At 34.7% G+C, this 23,485-nt stretch overlaps 1 protein-coding gene across 1 annotated transcript in view; it reads right to left on the bottom strand.

Annotated features, from left to right (window-relative positions):
* Positions 1 to 23,485, bottom strand: part of ADAMTS17 (ADAM metallopeptidase with thrombospondin type 1 motif 17) — a 507,844-nt gene that overhangs the window by 262,947 nt on the left and 221,412 nt on the right. The window contains exon 8 of the mRNA XM_051980996.1: positions 22,561 to 22,666. Within this exon, the coding sequence (XP_051836956.1) occupies positions 22,561 to 22,666 (106 nt within the window). The remainder of the gene's footprint in view (positions 1 to 22,560; positions 22,667 to 23,485) is intronic.

Raw genomic sequence — 23,485 nt, 5'->3', positions numbered from 1 at the left:
TTTACTTAGCCCTTTGTCTTTCTAATAATTAAATTTCATTTAACTTATCAGTATGTTTGAGCTTTAAAGTTTAGTTTAAAGTTTAGTATTGGAGCACATAAGAATAAAAATGGAGAGTTGTTGGGATGCAAAATGACATCCACATTCAGAAAAAGAATTGTGGAAACTGTAGATTGAAGCATACTGTTTTCACCTTTTGTTTTTGTTTTTTCCTTCCTTGTGAGCTTTCCCTTTTGTTCTGATTTTTCTCTTACAACATGAATAATATAGAAATATGTTTAACATGATTGTATATGTTTAGTCTATATCAGATTACTTGCTCTATTGGGGAAGAAGAGAGAAAAATTTGGAACTCAAAATTTTACAAAAATGAATACTGAAAATTATCTTTACATATAATTGGAAAAATACTATTAAGTAGGGAAGAAACTAAGTCTGAAATAGTATAATTCCATTAAGCTTAACATTGATTAAATAGCTACCAGTGAAGTAATACTTTTTTAATAATAGCTTTTTATTTTCAAAATATATACAGATAGTTTTCAGCATTCACCCTTTCAAAACCTTGTGTTCCAAATTTTTCTCCCTCCCTTCTCCCCAGCCCCTCCACTACACAGCAATTCAAAATATGTTAAATATGTGCATTTCTTCTATATATATTTCTAGTGAAGTAGTACTAGAGAAAGTAAGGATGGGAAGGGTGGCTAGATGGTCCAAGATGAAATCAGTTTTAAGGATACTGAGGAACTGAATCTCAATGTATAAGAGAAGACAATGAATGAATGGAGAAATCGGATTATGACCAATCAAATTGCAAATCACAAATTTTGACTAAATTACATACTATAATAATGATCAAGAGGATATCAATAACTATCTACTAATATACCTATTTTTCAACATTACAATATTATTCTCATGAAATATGAGAGGACTTGTGTTGAGGATAACCTTGGAAAAATATGAGAAAGGAACAGGCTAACTTAAATATGCTATTTATCAGAGACTATCTTGTTAAAGTCATACAATTTTATTGAAATATACATAGAATGTGAGATCCTCTTGTATTTTATATTTGTTGATTATAAAAAGATTTTTAGACCAAAGTACAGCCTTCAAGACTCTCTTCCAAAAAAGTTAAATTCCATGCATATGTTAAATTTATACAAAATTACTTGATAAAAGCAAGCATAAAGATAATTTTTTGGGATAATTTTCTGGACTTTTAGTATGGAGTAAGCTATAAATAAAAATAGATGCTCACTAAAGGTGTTTTACTGTCAAATAGCTGTCAAGAACAGAGTGCAAGTAGAAGAGGGATTCCCTATGAATCCCTATTGATATTGAAATCATGTGTATGCTTTTATTTGCAGATCAAATTGTCTGTATCAAGATTTACTACATTACAATGTATTCTAAATTAAGTCAATAGTTACTCAAAAATGTTCAGGAGATAAAAGCCAAATGTATAAAAATTTTTGTTGTTGTTTAGTTTATATTCAAGCATGTTCAATTCTGCATGACCCTTTTTTTTTTTTTTTTAACAAAGATACAGGAGTGGTTTGCTATTTCCTTCTCTAGCTCATTTTATAGAGGGGGAAACTGAAGCAAAAGGGGTTAAATGACTTGCCCAGGTCACATAGCTAGTAAGAATCTATGGCCAGATTTGAATTTAGGAAGATCAGTCTTCCTGACCCAAGTGCCTTTTCTTGGCACTCTATCCATTGAACAACCTCACTGCCATATAAAACATTGCGATTGCCCAAAGATACACAGTATAGCTTATCTATGAATACCTATATCTTGATTTGATGGTTCATTTGAAAAATGAGCTGAACCCAGAATTGAATAGAAAAACAAGTGTAGGCTGCCTTACATTTAAGAAGTTGTACAATGCTTTGACTTAACTCTACCTTTCCTCTGACTGACACCAAGGTACACTTTTTTTTAAACCCCAATAATCTTCTGGTGATATTGTTATATATAGATTTATAGTTGTAAATTATACAATGTTGTGATTTCCAAGGAAACAAAATAGCAAATCATGGGGCCTTCATAGTTGCCATAAATAGGCTGTAGTATTGGGATCAAAAAATTATTTACATGAAATATCATAAAAGAAATCATTAAAAGGATGCATATCTGGAAAGGAAGCAGTTTGGTTTTATAACGATGGGTATGACAGATGGACCACCTATGCACTATATTCATGTTCACATAATAGAGGGACATTTGGAATAACCCAACTTTCTTGGTGGATTCTTGTGATGGAGTTATAGGAGAATGTGGACCAAATTCTAACAGGATGAGATGGAATGCAATGCCTGTAATAAAGACAATTATGACACATGATAGACTCTCAATGAAAATTTATATTGTTTCCTTTTAACCCTCAAATTTTCATAACATTTCAATAACAAAGGGAAACTTCTTTTTTGTTTTTTAACTGAGGCAATTGGGAATAACTGACTTGCCCAGGAATTATTATTCTTATTATTAATTATCTAAGGAATTATTAAGTATCTAAAGCCACATTTGAACTCAGGTCTTCCTGACTTCAGAGCTGGTATTCTATCTATTATGCCATCTAGCTGCCCCAACAAAGGGAAACTTCAAATGGAACAGCAAAAAGTAACTTTCTATGGATCAATAAGTGGATTTTGAGTAAGAGTCAGTCTGAGCTTACTGCTTAACATTCAATTTGTCTTCCAGGATTTTTATTTTTCACATGGCCATAGGGTCATAATACCACAAAAAAATTTATTTATGAAATGGTCTAGCCTAAGGCACTGAGAAGCTAAAAAATCTGGTTTCATCTAATGTCTACCCTCAGTTCTTCAGACTAAAGAGGTTTAGTTAGTTCTGATGGGATTCCAGAACACTAGGTTCTTGGCCAAATCTAACTTTCCACTTGTCTGAAGCTAACTGAACACCATTTTGGACAACATTATTTTATGTAATGAAATCCACCCAATAATTAATTTTAGAGCATTCTTTTCTATGCAGACAAACACCAGCCCTGCTTTTGTAACTCTCATTGTTACAGTAATGTAACCCTAGAGGCAGAGAAAGGGCTAAAATACAGCTGTATTCTCCATCACAATGATAATGTCCAGCCAATTGCTGTTATGACTCACTATTAAAAATGCAGGTGGGAATGAAAGACCCTCTGCTCACTTCCTGAATTGTTTTTGGTTGAGTTTTTTGTTTGTTTTTACTAACTGTCACCAATATTATGGCTAATTCTTAACTGATCTAGTGGTGGGGATTTGAAACTGTGTCACTGGCAAATGTATAAAAACTATTTGAACCAATCTTCTGGACCAACCAAGATAAAAAACCTTAGATTTTTCCAGATAACTACAGTAAGCACCATCTTCCTTCCTCTGACTTCTTCAAAGTTTACTGCAGGGCAATACATAAAACTTGCAAGCCATGAAATGACTCTACAGGAAACAACTATAATTGCCCATTCATTACTGACTAATGAAAAATTATTCATTTATTGCAATAATACAATTGAAAGGAATCAATATGTGACACACCTTGGTGCATGATCTTGTTATTATGTTCCTTTTAAAAATAGCCACTTAAGGAAAGCAACCTAACAAAAATCTTACTTTTGTTTAAAAAGAGGCTATGAGGATAAAATGCCAGAAAATGTAAATCCATTACGAGGAATAATGTACAAGGAGGGAACATGGGTAAAATGTTATACAGGATGGTAGGAAACTAGTGTCTGAACTCACTGCATTTGGTAATAATTCTCTCCCAAATCTCACTTAAAATCCTGTATTATTTGATGATTATTTCCACTAGGAATTTTTTCTTGTTAGTTATAGGTACTGGACATATCATATGTTCTCAGCTAAATATATTCAATAAAGGGAATTTGGTCCTGTTAGTTTATGAACTGCTGGAAAGAATTCTCTGAAGCACAAATGCTAAACAAAATGAAAAACTAGGACTGTATGTATTTAAATTTTGTAGGATTGAAATAACACTGAACAATCCCACCAACATTCATGGAGTTTTTTTATCCAGGGGCCAAAATCATTCCAAATTATATATTGAAATTTTTTCACCTATCCCCCCTAGTGAAACACAAGGACCACTGAATACAGTAGAGTAATATCAATGAATGTTTGGAATAGGAAGTAAAGAAAACTGAATCCAATGGGACCTGGAGGAAAGAAGGAAATTTGAAATCTAGAACTTAATGAATTAAGTTGCACTTTTGCTGGAATGTCAGGGCTAAATTTTTCTATGACTGGGAAAAAGTGACCTAGGTCCATTAATAAATGATTAGAGCATAAACATTCTTTTTGCAAAAAAAAAAAAAATGGAAGAGAGAGGGCACTTATCATTTATATTTTAAATTTCTTAAATCAGGCTAAAATCAACAAAATTTCCCTAATATTTCTAAGTTATTATTGAATATGCAGAAATTCTCTTTGTAATCTATTCTTTAAATGTAGATGGTAGTATAACATACCAACTAGAGTAGTTGACCAAAAGATAAAAAAAATTCTCTTGCCAGTTTATGTCTTCTACAATGGGGTTACCTGGGTTACCTGCATGTTCAAATCTGTCTCCCATTTGCACTGGGCTTTCTCCAAAACTGTATTAGACTTTTCATTTTTAATACATATTACAGGCAAATATTTCCATACTTCACACATCTGGATAATTGCTTTCTTGACTTCCTGTTCTGGGGATTGAGACATTTTCTTTTAGTTTGAACTACCTTGACTTTAGTTTGTAAAAACTTTAGGGAAAAAATCTCCCATTATAGCTTCCGCATTTTCCATTTCCCCCACACACTCCCCTTCCCTCATCCCATACCTATCTACATATCCTGACATTTTCCCCAAATAAACCACACTATCCAGGGATGTAATTCAGTTCATGTCTTGGAGCAGAACAAAAGACAAGTATTTCCCCAGGCTTGCAATCAATCTTACAACCTTTCCTAGATTCTTAAAAAAACCAAAAAAAAAAAAATATATATTTGTACAATGCTATGTTCTGGCTAAAAATATCTACAGTTACTTTGTGCAGGTGTTTTGTAGATGAAACTTCAAATGCTACCCTTCTGTACATACTGCATCATTTGGAGACTAGGTTCAACTATATAAGGGGATATTCTGACATCTATTTAATAGTAGACAGAATGGTGCAAATGTTCCTATGCATGAACTAATAAGTTCTGTCTCATTCTTTAATATAGTACTTACTGATAATCATTTGGAATATCACAATTCTCTTTTGGTTCATTATCACTTGTAGTGGAGTAGAAAAATTCTCCTTCAGGAGATGAGGTTTGAGCTAGGTCTTGAAAAGAACCAGGAAAATTAATGGGGAGGCAGAATATTGCAGTTATGAGTGATGGACAGCTCAAAGGCATGAAGAATAGAGACAAAGTGTCCAAGGAATTGCAAGTAGGCCAGTGTAGTTGGACTGTAGAGAAATGGAGGAGAATAAAGATTCAGAGGCCCGGGGAAGTTAGCCCTGTAGAGCACCAGCCCTGGTCAGGAGGATCTGAGTTCGAATTTGGCCTCAGACATTTAGCACTTCCTATTGTGTGACCCTGGGTAAATCATTTAACACCAATTGCCTCAGGGGGAAAAAAAAGAGGCCTGGAAAAGAAGGAAGGGAACAGATTAAAACACCAAAAAAAGGAGAGATAATAAGAAGTCACTGAAATTCACTGAGTCACCACTTAGAAAGAAGTTAAAGAACCAAAATATATGGTCAGAAGTATGTTTGAGGGAGAAAAACTCCAAAAGAAAACCTTGTTACTCTCAGCAACAAGTCATATGATTGAAACTAGGTACATACTACAAAAAGATTTATTCAATTTTATGAACTAATAAACAAGATCCAATAAAATTAAGGCATTAGTTCAAGATTACAAAAGTTCTTGGTGATAAAGAAAAGAATAGAAAACAGCTGTGATAATATATGTAATGATATAATCTAAGTATAGAATTGTGCAGCTTCTTCACCAAAATCTCAAGTTTGGCTAAGTAAACATAGACTCTATAGGACTATATGAGGTCTCTGAGATCACTTAATTCAACCTGTCCTTAAATAAGAAAACTATTCCATCATATACATGTAATGGGCTGAGGCTTGAGTTGATGCACTGAGGTCCCAAGCATGTGAGGCTAAATAGTAATTGGACCATACTCTATTAATATATACGCGTGGAAAAAGAATGGCCCCCTCCCACTCTTTGTGCAAGTCCTGATGTGTTGTATAGGAAATGACGATTTTGGTGGGTGGAGGCAGGGGAGGAAAAAAGGAAGTGGAAACAGAGACTGCTGGCTGGCGTCTTAATACAGCTGCTCACATTGCTATCGCACCGCCCTTCACCTCTGATCCCCTTTTCACCTCCGATCCCTTTTTCACCTGCAATCCACCTTCATCTCTGTTGGCTGGTTTCCTGTCACAGCTGCTCATATTGCTATTTTAATCCTTCTCCACCTCTACTGAGAATAAAGATTGAAGATTTTTCCCTTAACCTGAATTCCTGACTCCAGCTGATTTTAAATATGCAGTCATCACACTCTATTAATATATATGCTTGGAGAAAGAATGACCCCCGCCCACTCTTTGTGCAAGTATATATATTAATAGAGTATGGTCCAATTACTATTTAGCCTCACATGCATCAACTCAAGTCTCAGCCCATTACATATACACAAATAATCATCCAGCAATTGCTTGAAGATCTGGATAAGAGGGGAATCAGCTACCTCCTGATGTACTCTGTTCTATTTTTGGAGAGTTCTAATTGTTGGGAAGTTGTTTGTTCCCCGCCCCTCTCCCTCCCCCCCAACAAGCTGAAACCTTTCCTTTTATAAATAATTTACACCTGTTACACCAAGTTTTGCTATCTAGGGGCTGAGCAATATGAATCTCTCTTTTTTTTTTTAATTGAGATTGTCACAAATTTTATTTTTTCCCACCTAATAATATTTTGGTTTTATTTTTAAGCAATGACATGTAAATATAGTTTTAAACATTTACTTTTATGAGATTTTGATTTTCATTTTTTCTTCCTCCTCTCCTCTCTACCCCTCACCATGAGACAGCAAGCAATATGTTATAGGTTATTCATGTACAATCATTTTAAACATATTTCCACATTAATCATGTTGTGAAAGAAGAATCAGAACAAAAGGTGAAAACAACAAAAGAAGGAAATAGTATATTTTCAATCTATATTCAGATTCCATAGTTCTTTTTCTGGATGTGGATGGCACTTTACATCGTGAATTTTTAAGAACTGTCTTGAATGAGATAGGTGGTGCAGTGGATAGAGCACCAGCCCTGAAGTCAGGAGGACCAGAGTTCAAATCTAGTCTCAGATACTTAACACTTCCTAGCTGTGTGACCCTGGGCAAGTCATTTAACCCCAATTGCCTCAGTATTAAAAAAAAAAAAAAAAAAACTGTCTTGGCTCATTGTATTACTGAGTAAAGAAAAACCTGTCAAAGTTGATCATCTCATGATGTTGCTGTTACTGTGTATAATGTTCTCCTGGCTAATGCTCTCTTCACTCAGCATCAGTTCATATAAGTCTTTCCAGGTTTTCCTGAAACCTGCCTGAGCAGTACAAAGCTAATACTCCTTTAACCCCACAAATGCTTGAAGAAAGTAATTATGTCTATTCTTAGTTCCTTTGCAAAAAAAAAAAAAAATCCTGATTTGGAATGAAATTGAACCTTTTTGTCATTGGAATCACCATCTTGGCTTCCTACTTTATCAAAGTTATTCCTAAGATATGCCGTCCAGAAATGAACACAATACTCTTGATGTAGTTAAGCAGAATAGTAGAATTCCTTAGCCTTCGACACTATGGCCTTAATTCAACATCATATTAGCATATTATCCACATTTTTAGCTATTCCATCATACTACTGACTCTTTAAGTTAGCTTTTTTTTTTTACAGTAAAATCATTACATTTTTAAAAAGACGAACCCTTGAATGGCCAAAACTTTTATATTATAATTTCAAAATTAATATTTTAAACCCAATTGTAAGAAGCAGCTAGATAGCTAAATGGATAGAGTGCGGGACCTCTAAGAGTCAATAATTTCTCAGGTCAAGTCCAGCCTTAGACACTTTCTTGCTATATGATTCTGTGAAAGTCACTTAATATATTTGCCTCAATTTTCTCATGTGTAAAGTATAGATAATAGCACCTATCCCTCAGGATTGTTATGAAGATTAAATTATATATGATATAATGTGATATAAATTATATATATATGTATATATTCACATATACATACATACACACACACTTACACAGTTTATATACAAAGAACTTTAGGGTCCAAAAATAGTATGGGTATCTCTTTATATGGCTTTACAACCTTAACAAATGAAATAGGGAACTAGAACTTTGAATGCAGTAGTATATGGAACTTCCCAGTGAAGAAAATTCCTTTACCAAAGTTGGCATTGTTGTTCATTTGTTCAATTGTATCTGATTATTCATGACTGCAAAGATCAGAACATATCAGGTGATTCTATCTTCCACTATCTTGTGAAGTCTCTCCAAGTTCATGTTCATTGCTTCCATGTCACTCTATTCATCTCATCCTCTGATGTTCCCTTTTCCTTTTGCCTTCAATCTTTCCCAATAATAGGATCTTTTCCATGAGCGCTGTCTTTCCATTATATGGTCAAAGTATTTCATCTTCAACTTCAGTACTCGCCCTTCCAGTAAACAGTTTGATTTGATCTCCAAAAAAAGTCTTCTCCCAAAAAAACCCACCAAAATTTGAAAGCACTAATAATTCTGTGGTGGTTAACTTTCTTTGTTATCTAACTTCTCACATATTACTACTAAAAAACTTATTGTTTTGACTATGTAGATCTTTGCTGGCAAGATGATATCTCTCATTTTTAGTATCTTGAAGTATAAGATTATTTGGAGGTATAGATTTAATGGTGGTAGCCACATGAAAATATTTGGAGCCACTTTTCAAGAATGACTTGCCTAGATATTCAAATGTCTTTTTAATTTTTTTTTGAAATTTCTTATTAAAGCTTTTTATTTTCAAAACACATGCTTGGATAATTTTTCAACATTGATGCTTGCAAAACTTTGTGTTCCAATCCCCCCTTCTCCTCACCCCTACCCTAGATGATAAGTAATCCAATATATGTTAACCATGGTAAAATATGCTAAATCTAACATATGCATATATATTTATACAATTATCTTACTGCCACAAGAAAAATCAGATCAAAAAGAGAAAAATGAGAAAGAAAATAAAATGCGAGCAAACAACAACAAAAAAGAGTGAAAATGCTATGTTGTGATTCATACTCAGTTCTCAGAGTCCTCTCTCTGAGTGTAGATGGCTCTTTTCATCACAAGATCTTTGGAACTGGCTTGAATTATCTCATTTTTGAAAATAGCCATTTTCACAGAATTGATCATTTTATAATCTTGTTACTGATCTCCCAGTTCTGCTCATTTCACTCAGCATCAGTTCATGTAACTCTCTACAAGTCTTTCTGAAATCATCTTGCTGATTATTTCTTATAGAACAATAACATTCCATAGCATTCAAATGCCATAAGTTATTCAGTCAATCTCCAATTGATGGGCATCCCCTCAGTTTCCAGTTTCTTGCCACTACAAAGAGAGCTGCCACAAACATTTTTGGTACATGTGAGTCCCTTTTCCTCCTTTAAGATCTCTTTGGGATATAAGCCCAGTAGAAACACTGCTGGGTCAAAGGGTATGTACATTTTGATAGCCCTTTGGCCATAGTTCCAAATTACTCTCCAGAATGGCTAGATCAGTTCACAACCCATCAACAATGTATTGGTGTCCCCATTTTCCCACATCCCCTTCAACATTTGCTGTTATTTTTTCCTGTCATTTTAGCCAATCTGAGAGGTGTGGAAGGGTTCCTCAGAGTTGTCTTAATCTGCACTTATCTGATCAATAGAGATTTAAAGTATCTTTTCATATGACTAGATATGGTTTCAATTTCTTCATCTGAAAATTGTCTGTTCATATTCTTTGACCATTTATCAATTGGAGAATGGGCTTGAGATATTCAGATGTCTTGATAGAACATTGCAGCATTCTGATTGAAATCAATTGTTTTCCTTTTCTGTAGTTTCTAGGACATAGATTCAACTTTCCAAACCCTTATTCTCTGTATGAAATTCCTTTGATGGTCTAGATATTGTCTATGTCTGCTTGATTCAGAAGAAAGCTGCACATTTGGAGCTCTTTCTCCTTGTGCTTTCAAAGAGACATAATGTAATCTTTCCTTACCAATATCCCACAGGTAATAGAAAATGCAGCCAGAAACTGTTTATGAACTAAATAGGGACAATTGCTTAGGTAGTTCTCATATGGACATATACCTTTCGAATCCCAGTGACTCTGAACTCCTGTAGACCTTCATCATCATCATTATCCATATTCCACTAACTATTCAATCCCATCCCCCCATCTCTCCCATTCTATTTTTTCTTTTCATCCTAATTCTACTAAGCCTTTCCATTGTGCCATCTGGAATATCTGTTCCATAGGCAATAAACTTCCTTTCATCTTAAATTGATTCCTCTCCAATTTCATCTACATACTAATTCTTACTGAAAACTGCCTTTCCCTTGATGACCCAGCCTTTTTATCCACTTTTCACGGACTGAATATACTTTCACTAAATTCTCAGTTCACTGGTAGAGGTTAGAGAGTTGGAATATTTCTTGTTCCCCATTGCCATTTCCAGATTCTTCCTCTTCCTCCATCACTTTGTAATCTTTTTTCTTTAGGGTTTATGCTCTTTATGTCTACCACCCAATAAAATTCTGGTAGCTATTGTTTACAGACCCCTGTGGTATTTTTGTTCTTCTTTAAAATATAATAGTTCTCTCTGGAGTAAGCAGGTTTCTCAGGGAGTTTTTCTAGAGGCAGCCTTAGTTTTGGTTAAGAGTAATAATCACCCAAAACGCAGCCAGGTGATAAAATGCAAACATTTATTTTCTCCTTCCAAAATAGCCCGGTTAGTTGAGAGGCTTGGTTCCAAAAGCTGCCTCCAAATGTCTCCAAATCCAAAGGTTTGTCCTTCAGTTCTCCAGCCAGCCAAGTGGAAAATGGAATGAATCTCTCTTGCCTCAAAGAGAGGGCTTCTGGTTCTCGATCTCCAATATAGCCCGGTTAGCTTTTCTTAGAGGCCTATCTCTCGGCTTGGTTCTAGGAGCTCTTGCAGCTTTGTCCTTTGCTTCTGCCTCTGCTTTCTTCAGCCTCCAGAGCCAGCATCTAGGTGAACCTGTCTTGCCTCTGAGAGAGGGCTTCTGGCTCTCAATCTCCCAGAGTTCTCCTCTCCAACCCCAGTCAATGTTCCAGAGTAAAACTCCTCACCCAGAGAGGGCTTCTGGCTGAACTCACTTGATGCTCCCCTCTCAATCTAAATTCAGCTTCACTCCCTGTGTAATTCAGCTGAATTCTGCCCAAGAGTCTCTGTCTTTCTCATACATGAGAGAGAGGGATTGTGGGATGTGAGAGAGAGGGATTATGGGTTTCTCCCAGAGTGCTCTCTGGCCCTAAGAGCTTCATGGGAGGTGTGAATTCACAAAGTTACAAAGTTTACTTTGTGAATCTCCCATACTTGTGAATTCCAATGAGTAAAGGTGTGAACACAAGCATTGTATCAATTAGTTCTACTTAGTACCTTGTTTCTTCTGGCCCATAATATCTCCTTGTAAGATTAGATCAAGGATACTGAACTGTGTTAAATTAGATAATTATTGTCTCTCTCAAATCTAATGACTTAACAGTTTGTAAAAGATTCCAACAGACCCCCAGTCTTCGCCATTTCCTTCCTCACTGAATTTGTTTCCTAGCTTACAATTTTTCTCTCCTCTCCAATTCCTACCTTCTTAGTAGGGAAGTTCAACATATATATTGATTCTCTTTCAGATTCTTTGACCACTCAGTTCTTTGACCTACATCTCCTGTGACCTACTTCTCTACCTCACCTCAGCTACAAGAAGACCCTTAATTTTATCACCTATAAATGTACTGATTTTCCATATTCAAGAATTTTGAAATCTCCTTATCCAACCATAATCTATTGGCTTTATACTTCTCCCTCTTTATTCCCTTATATTTCTTCCTTCCCTACTCTTCATTTGCATCTTCAATCCCTTGATTCCTCAATTTTGTCCTAGGCCATCTTTCCTACACTAGTCACTCTTTCCTATTCTACCCAGTTTTAATCTTTGGTGAACCAATTCAACTTTATATTGTCCTCCCTTCTTAAGACTCTAGGCTCCTTATCATATCACCTATTATGTCCAGTCATATCTCAACTTTGAATCACTCCCATCATTCATTACCTAAATACATGCTAATGTGGAGAGAATCATGAGACTATTCTTATTGGATCCACTAGAAATGCATTTTACATAACTACAAATGGTCCTCACTGCTACTAGGTTATCCTACCATACATTGCTTACTGGTTCACTATTCTGTTCTTCCTAGTGGTTCTTCTAAAACTTTTCATGTATTCCATGGCTGCCCCTTCTCTTCCATAGCTCCTGCTACCTTTGTTCTCTCAGCTGAGAACCTTGCCTCATATTACAGAAAAGAAAATATATTCCTATATTCATTCATATATTCCTGCAGAATGTCTCAGAGATATGACAGCCTTCAAATACTTATCAAGTCCAAATTACCTTTTCTTTGTGGTTCATATGGGAATTGTTCCTTTAGAAAAAACTTTTAAGTCCACAAATCAAGCATGGAGTACAATTTTATTTGCTGTGAATATTTTTGGATTCTTGTTATGGACCAGAACTCTGTACTTGAAACAAGGATTCTTACAAGGTGCTAACTAAGTGGAATTGATAAGACAGTGGTTATCTAATTTAGCATGGTGATAGTTCAGTATGATTGATTTAATCTTACAACAAATAATGGTTCCCTAGTGATATAATGATTGGCTTATACTCAATCTGATTAATGGATTTAACTGTAATAGAGCATATAAGCTGGGACAAACTCAGCTAGATTCATTCCATCTCATACAACCGACGAGGCAGACTCTCCTTCTTCGATTCTCCACTGAAACCAAGACTCCACGGGAGGCCTCCAAGAAAGCCAGCCAAAGCCCCAAACAAGGCGACAAGACTTTGAAGGAGATAATAAAGGATTTGGACTTTAACACCTGACCATTCTTGTGATTACTAAGCTGAAAAGAAGGCTGTTCCAAGACTGTAACGTTCTTCTCTGAAATATAATGTTCTCTGGGAGGAGGTTTCTTGGGGGGCTTCTGGAGGCAGCCTTCCTTTCAGTTCAGTTCAATAATCACCTCAAATGCAGCCAGGAGTTAAAGTCCAAATCCATTATTTTCTCTTTCCTTTACTTGGGGCTCAGCTAACTTTCCTGGAGGCCTTCTGGATCTTGGTTTCAGAGTTCTCCAAAGGACAACCTGCCACTACTTCTCTGTCTTCCTCAGTTCTGCCCAGCTGCTGTCTCTGACTTGTAAATCTCCTGAAGTGCATCCTAGTTGAGACTCCTAGCTTATATATGCTCTCTTAAAGATGTGAATTCTAATAAGTACTAAGTATATCTACAGAACTGTTAAGTACCCTGCTAAACAACCATTGTCTCTATCAATTCCAATGACTTACTTAGCACCTTGTAAGAATTCTAACACAACTCCTCCAGAAAACCAACCAGAACGTTACAAATTCTGGCTCTATTACTCATTTGAGTGACTCTAGATAAATCACTTCATCTCTTTAGGTCTCAGTTTCTTCCTCTGTAAAAAGAAATTGTTGAACTAGATGTTCTTTATTATTTCTTTCAGCTCTAGGTCTTATGATCCTGTGATCTAGACACATTAATTATTCTTCTTTTATAATAGGGATTATAAATTCTGCAAGAATGCAAACTAATTCTTTGATATTCCATAAACACATCATTTATCTTTTTCAAGTGAAGAAAGAACAAATTTTAACTTTTGGCCCTCATCAAGGAATTCTCTTTTCCATGTTGGCCACGCTGTCCCTGTCAACCGCAATAATTCTACCATGTTATCATGTACTTGATGCAAATAAGAACTGTATTTTGCTCTTCTACATTTCTCTCTTTTTTTGATAAATGATTTATAGTAACTTTAATATTAGAATAATTATGACCAATGGAATTTATTTTGCAGTTATTGTATAGATGAATTCTACACATCAAATATCAAGGTTCTTCAGGCTTTCTTGGTTTCCATCAGAATCCTTCCTTTTCACTAATGAACTTCCATTATCACACTGTGTATTCAGTTTTGATTTTTTTCACTTTGTTGCATGGCATAGTTTTTTAAAACATATTTCTTTATATTTTTTATACTCATGTGTCTAAATTGCATTAATGTTCTATATTATATAAATAAAGAATAATTTATTTAATTATTCCCCACTTTTAATATTAGACTTTTAAGTAGTTTCCTTTCCCTCTTATTAAGAAAAATGTTACTATAAAAATCTTGGAATAGATAGCCCTTTTAAAAAATAACAGTACTTTGAAGTTATATTCTGAACAAATGATTGGATCAATATAGACATCAAGCAACCTATATAACCATAAATCAGTCACAAAATCTGTCTTCACTTCCATTTCCTCATCTGTAAATCCAGGGGGATTAGGTTAAATAGACTTTGAAGTTTCTTTCAGATCTTTTATATGATCCAACTTCTAGATTACTTTTCAAAATCCTACTAAATTTCAGTTTCATCAGAATCAAAGATGTACTTGCTTTTTTGTTATCTTTACAAGAACAAAAAATTTGAAAAATGTCATCTACTATAAGATGACCTATCTTATTTCTTATCCCTAAACCTGGAGATCATTTGTTGACTCTCACATTTAAAATTTTCATATTCATCAGTCACAGTCAGTAACTTTGTATTGCCCCCCCCAAAAAATGGAAACAATATATCTTAGCCATATCAATCCTTTTAATGTCACAACTTTCTAGTGGTCCTGGGTGGGGGGAGTCAATGACAAGAAGCAGCACACTAGGAGAATGACTGTTTTTCCCCCCCAGAAATTTATGTTAATAAATTTCTAATCTAAATTTGGCTTTTAGTATTGATCAAAAACAGGGATTGGCATGTTAGAGTATACTCATTATATTGTTCTTTTGTTTACTGGATAAGTGAACCTTTTGATCACCTGTAGATAAAAATCTTTAAACATAGAATCTGAAATAAATTAAACTATAGTCTATTAGCTACCAGCTAATCTAGAATGACAGTTTTTTTTTCCTAGACTGATAAAACTTGCAAAAGCTATTTAGACTTACTCTGTTTAAGTCTCTGAACTTCTGATCCAAATGGCCCTAAGTGGCCAAAATTTAATTGATCAGTAAAATTAATAGTTCCCTTTCTAACATTAAATCTATTTTTCCAATTAAAACTTATTGGTGAATGTCTGGTTTTAAAGATAATCTAGGCAATTGCTGATAAAACTACCCCATATAGAATTTGGTGACTTTTTCAATGGAATTTATTAATCAGAAAAGAGGGATGAGGTTATATATTTTTCTTATTTTTTTATTAGATTTCAAAATGTAAATATGTGTGTGCTGTTATCAGTGAAAATTTATATTGGTCTTCTTTTCCTTTCATCTTCATTTAATGTGATCATGATTCCTAATGGTTCAGAAGACACTAACCGAAGTTCACTTGAATGATTTTGTTCTATTTTTATTCTCCTAGAACTCTGATTTGAAGGAAATACTCTGAAAGTCTTAGAGCAGATGTTTAATACTATCTCAATATGAAAAGGGTGAACTCTGGTTAAAAAAAAATCCTTTTGTTAATGTTAATCCAATTTTAAGGTCATTCCCTCTCCTGTTGAAGTGAAAGAAGGAGGTCAGGAAGAGTCAGAAGTTGTCCACACCAGTTGTTCCTAAATTTATTTGTTCATTGAACTGATTTGACAAGAAAAAAAAGATACCCTCAATGAATAGCTACTTCATGTTGCTTCTATTTCCATTTTTTCATATTAAAAAAAAGATGAAACAAAACTTAGCAGAACGAATAGGGAAATCAAAGCTATTTAAAATCAGAGATTGTTGGAATCCTTACTAACTGCTAACTAATTAGAGTTGATCTAATCTTACAAGAAGATGTTTTGGGCAGAACCTGAAACAAGGTACTAAGTAGAACTAATTAATACAAGGCTTGTGTTCACACCTTTACTCATTGGAGTTCAATGAGTTCACACCTCTCATTGGAATTCACAAGTATGCCAGCTTCACAAAGTAAACTTTGTACCTTTATGAGTTCACACCTCCCTTGAAGCTCTTTGGGCCAGAGAGCACTCTGGGAGAAAACCTATAATCCTCTCTCTCGTATCCCACAATTCCTCCCTCTTGGATAACAGAAACAGACAGAGGCTCTCGGTCAGATTTGACCGGAATGACATGAAGAGTGGAGCTGGCTGGAGGCTGAAGAAAGCAGAGGCAGAGACTGAAGGACAGAACCTTTGGATTTGGCGACATTCGGAGAGAGCTCTTGGAACCAAGCAGAGAGATAGGGCTCTAAGCTAACCGGGCTATATTGGAGATAGCCCGGTTAGCTTAGAGGCCTATCTCTCTGCTTGGTTCCAAGAGCTCTCTTATTATATTGGAGATAATAAAAGATCTGAACTTTTATCACCTGGCTGTGTCTTGAGAAGAAAAAGCTCACCACATTTTGGCACCTGAACAGGGACCGATTCAGATCCATCTGAACTAGATCACAACATTTTGGCGCCCTGAACGTGGGACAAACAGACCCCTCAGTGGATTTCAGTGGAAAAGCTCTGATCCTGATTCAAGTGGAAAAGCCTCTGATCCTGATCCAGTAGAAAAGACTCATCAACCCAGAAATTAGGGTGAGTGCAACAAAGAAATTTTGTTAGAAGAGTTAAAGTAGAATTTCAGCTAAGATGGGACAGATATTTAGAAAACAGCCTGTTTCTGTTCAAGGAAAATGTTTAGAGAGCATTGTCAAAATTATGGAAAGCCAAGGTTTAATTATAAGTTTACAGCAAATCACTGAACTTTTACAAACTGTAAAGGACATATGTCCTTGTTTCTCTCTTGATAAGGAATTAGATCTAAATGAATGGAAATTGGTTGGAGAGGATCTTTGTCAATTCTATGATAAAAATGGGCCTAACTCAATAATTAATACATATAATGTAATACAATTGGCTATAAGAAGTTATTTAAGTGATAGAATGATGAAAAGGAAAGTACAGGAGGAAGAAGTGCCAACTTTACTAGGTGAAAAGGAGGACGAATCAGATGAGAATGGAGTTAATTACAATTCTGAGTGTGATACTTCACAGCAGGAGGAATTAGAAGATTCCACATCTCATGACCCTCCCCCCGCAATTAACCCTTCATGGGTGGAACAAGGGGGAGGGAGAGAGACAGAAACACAGTCAGCTTCTCCTGTAAAGCAGAATTTGACAAGATTAGAAAAAGCATTAATTAAAGCAAAAAATGAAGGAGAAGATATATCTGATTTTATAAATGCATATCCTGTGATTGAAGAGCTCAACTCCTCAGGTCAAAAAGAGAGAAAATACACTCCTTTTAATTTGGGAAAAATTAAAGATTTGAAAAAGGGTTGTACTCTTTATGGGGTTACATCATCTTATGTGAAGATGTTACTGGATAATTTGTCTTATGAAATCTTAACCCCGAATGACTGGAAATCCATCGCTAAAACATGTCTTGAACCGGGACAAAATTTATTGTGGCTTTCAGAGTTTCATGAATTATGTAGGATTCAAGCCCAATGCAATAAGCAAACAGGAGCTATTGTACAAGTTGCTTTTGACCAACTAACTGGAGAAGGTCAGTATGCAGAGAGTTCAGAACAGATTTATTATTCCATAACAGTGTATGAGCAAATTTCTAAGGCTGCAATAAAAGCTTGGAATTCTCTCCCTGGACAGAAAGATGGAAATAATGCTTTCACAAAAATAGAGCAAGGTCCCAATGAACCTTTTGCAGATTTTGTGGGACGTCTCCAAACAGCTGTAATAAGAACCATTGGAGATAATGCTGCCACAGAAATAATGACTAGACATTTGGCTAAGGAAAATGCCAATGAGGTTTGCAAAAGAATTATATGGGGGCTAAACAAAGATGCTCCTTTGGAGGAAATCATAAGACGCTGTGCCACAGTGGGCACAAATGCTTATTATGCCCAGACTATGATGAACATGGAAAGACAAGGTCCTTCTTGGCAGAGGAATTCTAGAGAAACTCGTCGATGTTTTCAGTGTGGAAAAATTGGACATTTGAGAGCTCATTGTAGATATGGAGATAGAGTGAGAAGACAGGGTGAGAGAAAACCCAAAACCCAAAACTCCAAAATGTAACCGAGGCTTTCACTGGGCCTCTGAATGTAGGATGACCCAGAGAAATGAGAGGCAGGATCCAGCTCCAAAGTATCAATCAAAGGACAGGTGGAGCATGATAGCAGCTGAGGTTATACCCAGAGAGACTTTAGAAATTCAGAACTCTGATGTCATCAACCAACAGAAAAGCAATCAGGATTACAGTTGGGAAGAATACAGGCCTTTTAAGACAACAAGGCAATATCCAGTGCAAACAGCTCCAATGTAATTACCAGATGATGAGGAGAAATCCCAAATTTGGTAAATAGAAGGGAATTAGATTAACTGCTTGGGGAAGAGGATCTGCTTATATTTCCACAGATGGAGAAAGAATCAGATAGCTGACAATGAGACTGTTAAAAGAACTTTTTAAAATCTCAGGAATCATTGGATTTCCTAAGACAAGATGAGACTGTTTTAGTTCTTGAAAAATCAGCAAGAATCATTGGGTTCCCTAAGAAGAAAAATTGTTGATGAGACCTTTTGCAGTACTTCAGAGCTTACAAGAATTATTAGATTCCTGGCACATGAACTAATGGACAATGGATTGCTTATGGACTATTTCTAGGACTTATGGACATGTGTAAATTTTCAGGTTGATTCATGTTGTTACATTACTACTAGCCTGTGTTATATTGCTATGTGCTTATGTAAATTATGTATAATGCCTCCCATATTGATGGATTTATGTATACCATGTATATCTGTTACAAAGTTCTGGCCCATATTGATGGATTTATGTATACCCCCTCAGGAACCCCCTATGTTTTAAAACAAGAGAAAGGGGGAGATGTTGGAATCCTTACTAACTGCTAACTAATTAGAGTTGATCTAATCTTACAAGAAGATGTTTTGGGCAGAACCTGAAACAAGGTACTAAGTAGAACTAATTAATACAAGGCTTGTGTTCACACCTTTACTCATTGGAGTTCAATGAGTTCACACCTCCCTTGAAGCTCTTTGGGCCAGAGAGCACTCTGGGAGAAAACCCACAATCCCTCTCTTGAGCATAAATAGAGCTTCAATGGGCCAGTCGAAGAAGTTCTTCAGAGTGAAGACGCTACAAGTCGAGATTTCTCCGGGAATGACATGAAGAATGGAGCTGGCTGGAGGCTGAAGAAAGCAGAGGCAGAGGCTGAAGGACCAGACCTTTGGATTTGGCGACATTCGGAGAGAGCTCTTGGAACCAAGCAGAGAGATAGGCCTCTAAGCTAACCGGGCTATATTGGAGATAATAAAAGATCTGAACTTTTATCACCTGGCTGCGTTTTGAGAAGAAAAAGCTCACCACATTTTGGCGCCCAATGTGGGGCCGATTCAGATCCATCTGAACTAGATCACAACAAGAGATGAATGAAATGGTGTTTCTTTCCTATTATTTGCAGGCATTCATGCAAGAAACAACAACAACAACAACAAAAAACTGTATGAATTATATTGTCCTATAATAAACATGAAAATACTGAACAATGGACCACCTGGAGGAATTATGTGTTCAATAGTAGTCCCTAAATCCTATTTTGAAAAAGATTTACTTATACATTCATCAAAATTATTGATGAATGTATAAGTAATTCTTTTTGTATAAGTAATTTCTCACCCAGAGAAAATTATTGATGGAGAATTAAATTACCCATTAAGATATATCAGTAGTAGAAGAGATCTACCTGGAGAGAAGATTCATTAGGGCCCATCCTGTTTTGGATGGTAAATCTACTTTCAGATTTCATACACATACAGCAGGGACCATTTGGTTTAAATGATAAAATTACACAATTTCCTTTATTTGGTTTGATTAGACTGTACATGATATAATTGGAAAATTCCTATAGATGAAGTTTATTGTTTTATTCTTAAAGGTGAAATCTTAAATATCTTTTTCTTACAAGATCAAATAATTCTTAAGCAATAGACTCTCTTAAAAGGACTTTAATCAGTATGATAAGTTAAACACACACACACACACACACACACACACACACACACACACACAACTTAGGAGTTTTAATAAAAAGCTATCTGTTATTGGATGTAATTGAGCACAATAGATTTATAAACAATAAACTATAAGTCTTCCAAGATTTTAGCTGAAGAGTAGCATCAAAATATGATTGAAATTAGCCTTCAGATATGTTGGGCTAATTGTACATGTTTCATTCATAAGAGTAAGATGAGTAATGGGAGAAACTGTTATATGTTTAAAGTAAAAAGAAGAAAGGTTTTATGTTTAGGGTGTTTATGTACATAAATGTATACTACATGAGGCTATAAAACATAGAAATTCAAATCACTACCTAGTATTTCAACTTTAAATTGATATCCAAACTAATCCAAATTAGGTAGAACTCAGATATGACAAATTTAGTTCAAAGCTTTTTGGACACTGTATTCATAAGTGTTAAAAACCATCCAGAATTTCTTCAGTTCTCAAAATTGGAAATCAGTATTATAATGGTAGCTAAAACATTAAACATAAGAATGATGTTCCTGAATTGCAGACAAAAGGATAGGAAGAAGTCTGTCAAGTCAAGACAATATGTATTGATTAAGTCTTGTATCAAATACTTGTATCAAAAACTAAGCACTGGTAACACAAATACAATCAAAAGAAAGTCAGTCCCTGCTTTGATCGAGCTTACATTCAAATGGGAGAACACCACACATAAAAGGAAGCTAAAAAGCAATGGGGGAAGTATGGGAAAGAAAGAAGTCTAAGAGTCAGGAGCCACGAGGTAGATAAAGGAAGAAAGCTAGTGAATGATCTGCACAGGTGGAAGGCTTCCCTATGCTAATAAACTATGGACACATCCAAGGACTAGAGTAAGCATAAGCTATACATCACTGATACAGAAAAAAAATTTCCCAAGCAAAAAAAAATTAATTATAGTCACTTGTTCATCAAGTTGCTAAAGGAACTACTTATAAGGTGCAATGTCCTTATTAAGTTTTTAAAAATTGTATACATTATCAGATAATGGCACCCATCAATTACCTTTTGTTTATATTGTTTAATAGATATAGAAATATCTAATACCAAAATCCCCTTTCTTAAATGAAAGCAATAAAATGGAATAAATACATTTGAAAATGAAACAATTATCCTTTTTTTTTAAACATACAGCTTTTCCATGGCAGGAAACTGGACCCAAATGCCTTAATATGTGAGTCATTTGGGACTTTATCTTAAAATACTAATTTCTCTATGAACTATATTTCCACTTCACTAAACTTTTTCCATTCTAGGGAAAAATATTTCTAAATACAGTATAAAGTATTAAACACTCAAGCCACAATTGTTTATTTTGTAATATTTGTATACATTCTCTTACTTGTATAATTAATAGACAAAGCAGATAGTCATTTCAGGAATAACAAACTTTTCAGATTACTTTAAAAAAACCTTGTTTCCTGTTATTCAAGAATTATTGAAGATTATGCAAATTAATCTTTCTGGACCATAATTTCATTACCAGTAAAATGAGGGTTGGACTCTGCATGCTGTAAGAACATTTCCAACTAGAATATTCTGTGAAATTATGAATTAAAAGGAAAGGTTTCCATTGAATTTTGGGAGGTGGAAAATAAATATTCATTTAAAAACAGAGCATTCTCTGAGAAACTAGAATTTAGAGTTTATACTCAGAAATTTGGATTTTATTAGAAATAATTTAGAAAAGAAAACTGCTAGAAGTAAAGAGAATTATTACATTAATTGAAATATAAGTCATAGGAATCATTCATTTATATGGAAAAAGATTGTTTCATTACATAAAATATTGTCAGTAGGCTAACCCAAAGAAATATCCATTCTCTTTTGCTATTTGGTTTTAAAAATAAGTAAAAGGCCATGAATTCAAAAATTTTAACAGTAAGAATAAAACTGTTTACTAGTCAGAACTTTTCACTTTTTTACTACTAAATTGTTACCAGTTTTTCATTTGAGAGTAGTGCACATGAAATATATTCTCAAAATTGATCCTACGTGAAAAAATAAGTTTTAAAATAATGTTATTTTAAAGTACAAATTTGATTTTAACAACTTACATCAAAGTAAATGAATCATACTTACAAAAGCATTTTGTGAGGCAGAATTAAGAATATAATGCTTACTTGTGGCCCAGCTCGTGAGCAATTGTAAATGCCAGATTGAGACCATTGTCTTCTGCAAGCACACATTTCCTCTTAGCACTGCATACACCTCCCAAATAAGCAATTCCTAAAGGGGACAAAAAAACATGGAGAGCACATGCACTTCAGAGTTTGTAATATACTTCCTCCCATAATTGCAATGAAAATTGTCTAAAAGACAATGAAGTCAATAATTGTACATGTGTTTAAGGTTAACAAAAAAACTGAACAAATGTTTACAATACAGTTGAATTGTGGTAAACAAAAACAATAACTCAATATATGTTTGTTTTGAAATTTCATATGGAAATTTATATTTGTATCATGCTATAGAATGGAGTACATACCTACTGATTTCTAGAGTTTAAAACCATAGATGATGATGTAGGCCATGGAAGTACATTCCTAAAGAATAGTAAGAGGAAGAAAGAGGCAAGAGAATGCCTGGGAATTTAGATAATTCAAAATATGACAGTTGAAAGAAAAGAAGTTCCTGTTTTCAAAAATTTGAAAAGTTATAACAAAGAAGAGGAATTAGATTTATTCTACCTTAACCCAAGATGGCAGAATTAACACCTTAGAGCAGAAGTTGCAAAGAAGCCAATTTAAATTCTATATAGGGAAAAACTTCATAGCAATTAGAACTTTCCCAAAGTGGTAGATGAAAGAATCAGCATAATTCTTTTAAGAATGAGAAAAAGTCAAAAGGAAAAGACAGATTAGTTAATTTCAAAGTTAAAAAGTACAGTGACAGAATTCTGGGCTCTAAGGGAAATTTGTCACCTTAATTTCCTTTACAGATTCAATCTTTTCTTCCTAATAATCATGGGTGTCCAACAAATTTCATTCTAATATAGTCCAGTCTCTTTTCTCCTCTTGTTTGGCAATTTCATCATGTGCCATAAGT

This window comes from Antechinus flavipes, chromosome 2 (assembly GCF_016432865.1).
Source record: "Antechinus flavipes isolate AdamAnt ecotype Samford, QLD, Australia chromosome 2, AdamAnt_v2, whole genome shotgun sequence".
NCBI lineage: Eukaryota > Metazoa > Chordata > Mammalia > Dasyuromorphia > Dasyuridae > Antechinus > Antechinus flavipes.
The sequence above is the reverse complement of the archived record's forward strand: the minus strand, read 5'-3'. Positions and strand labels throughout refer to the sequence as shown.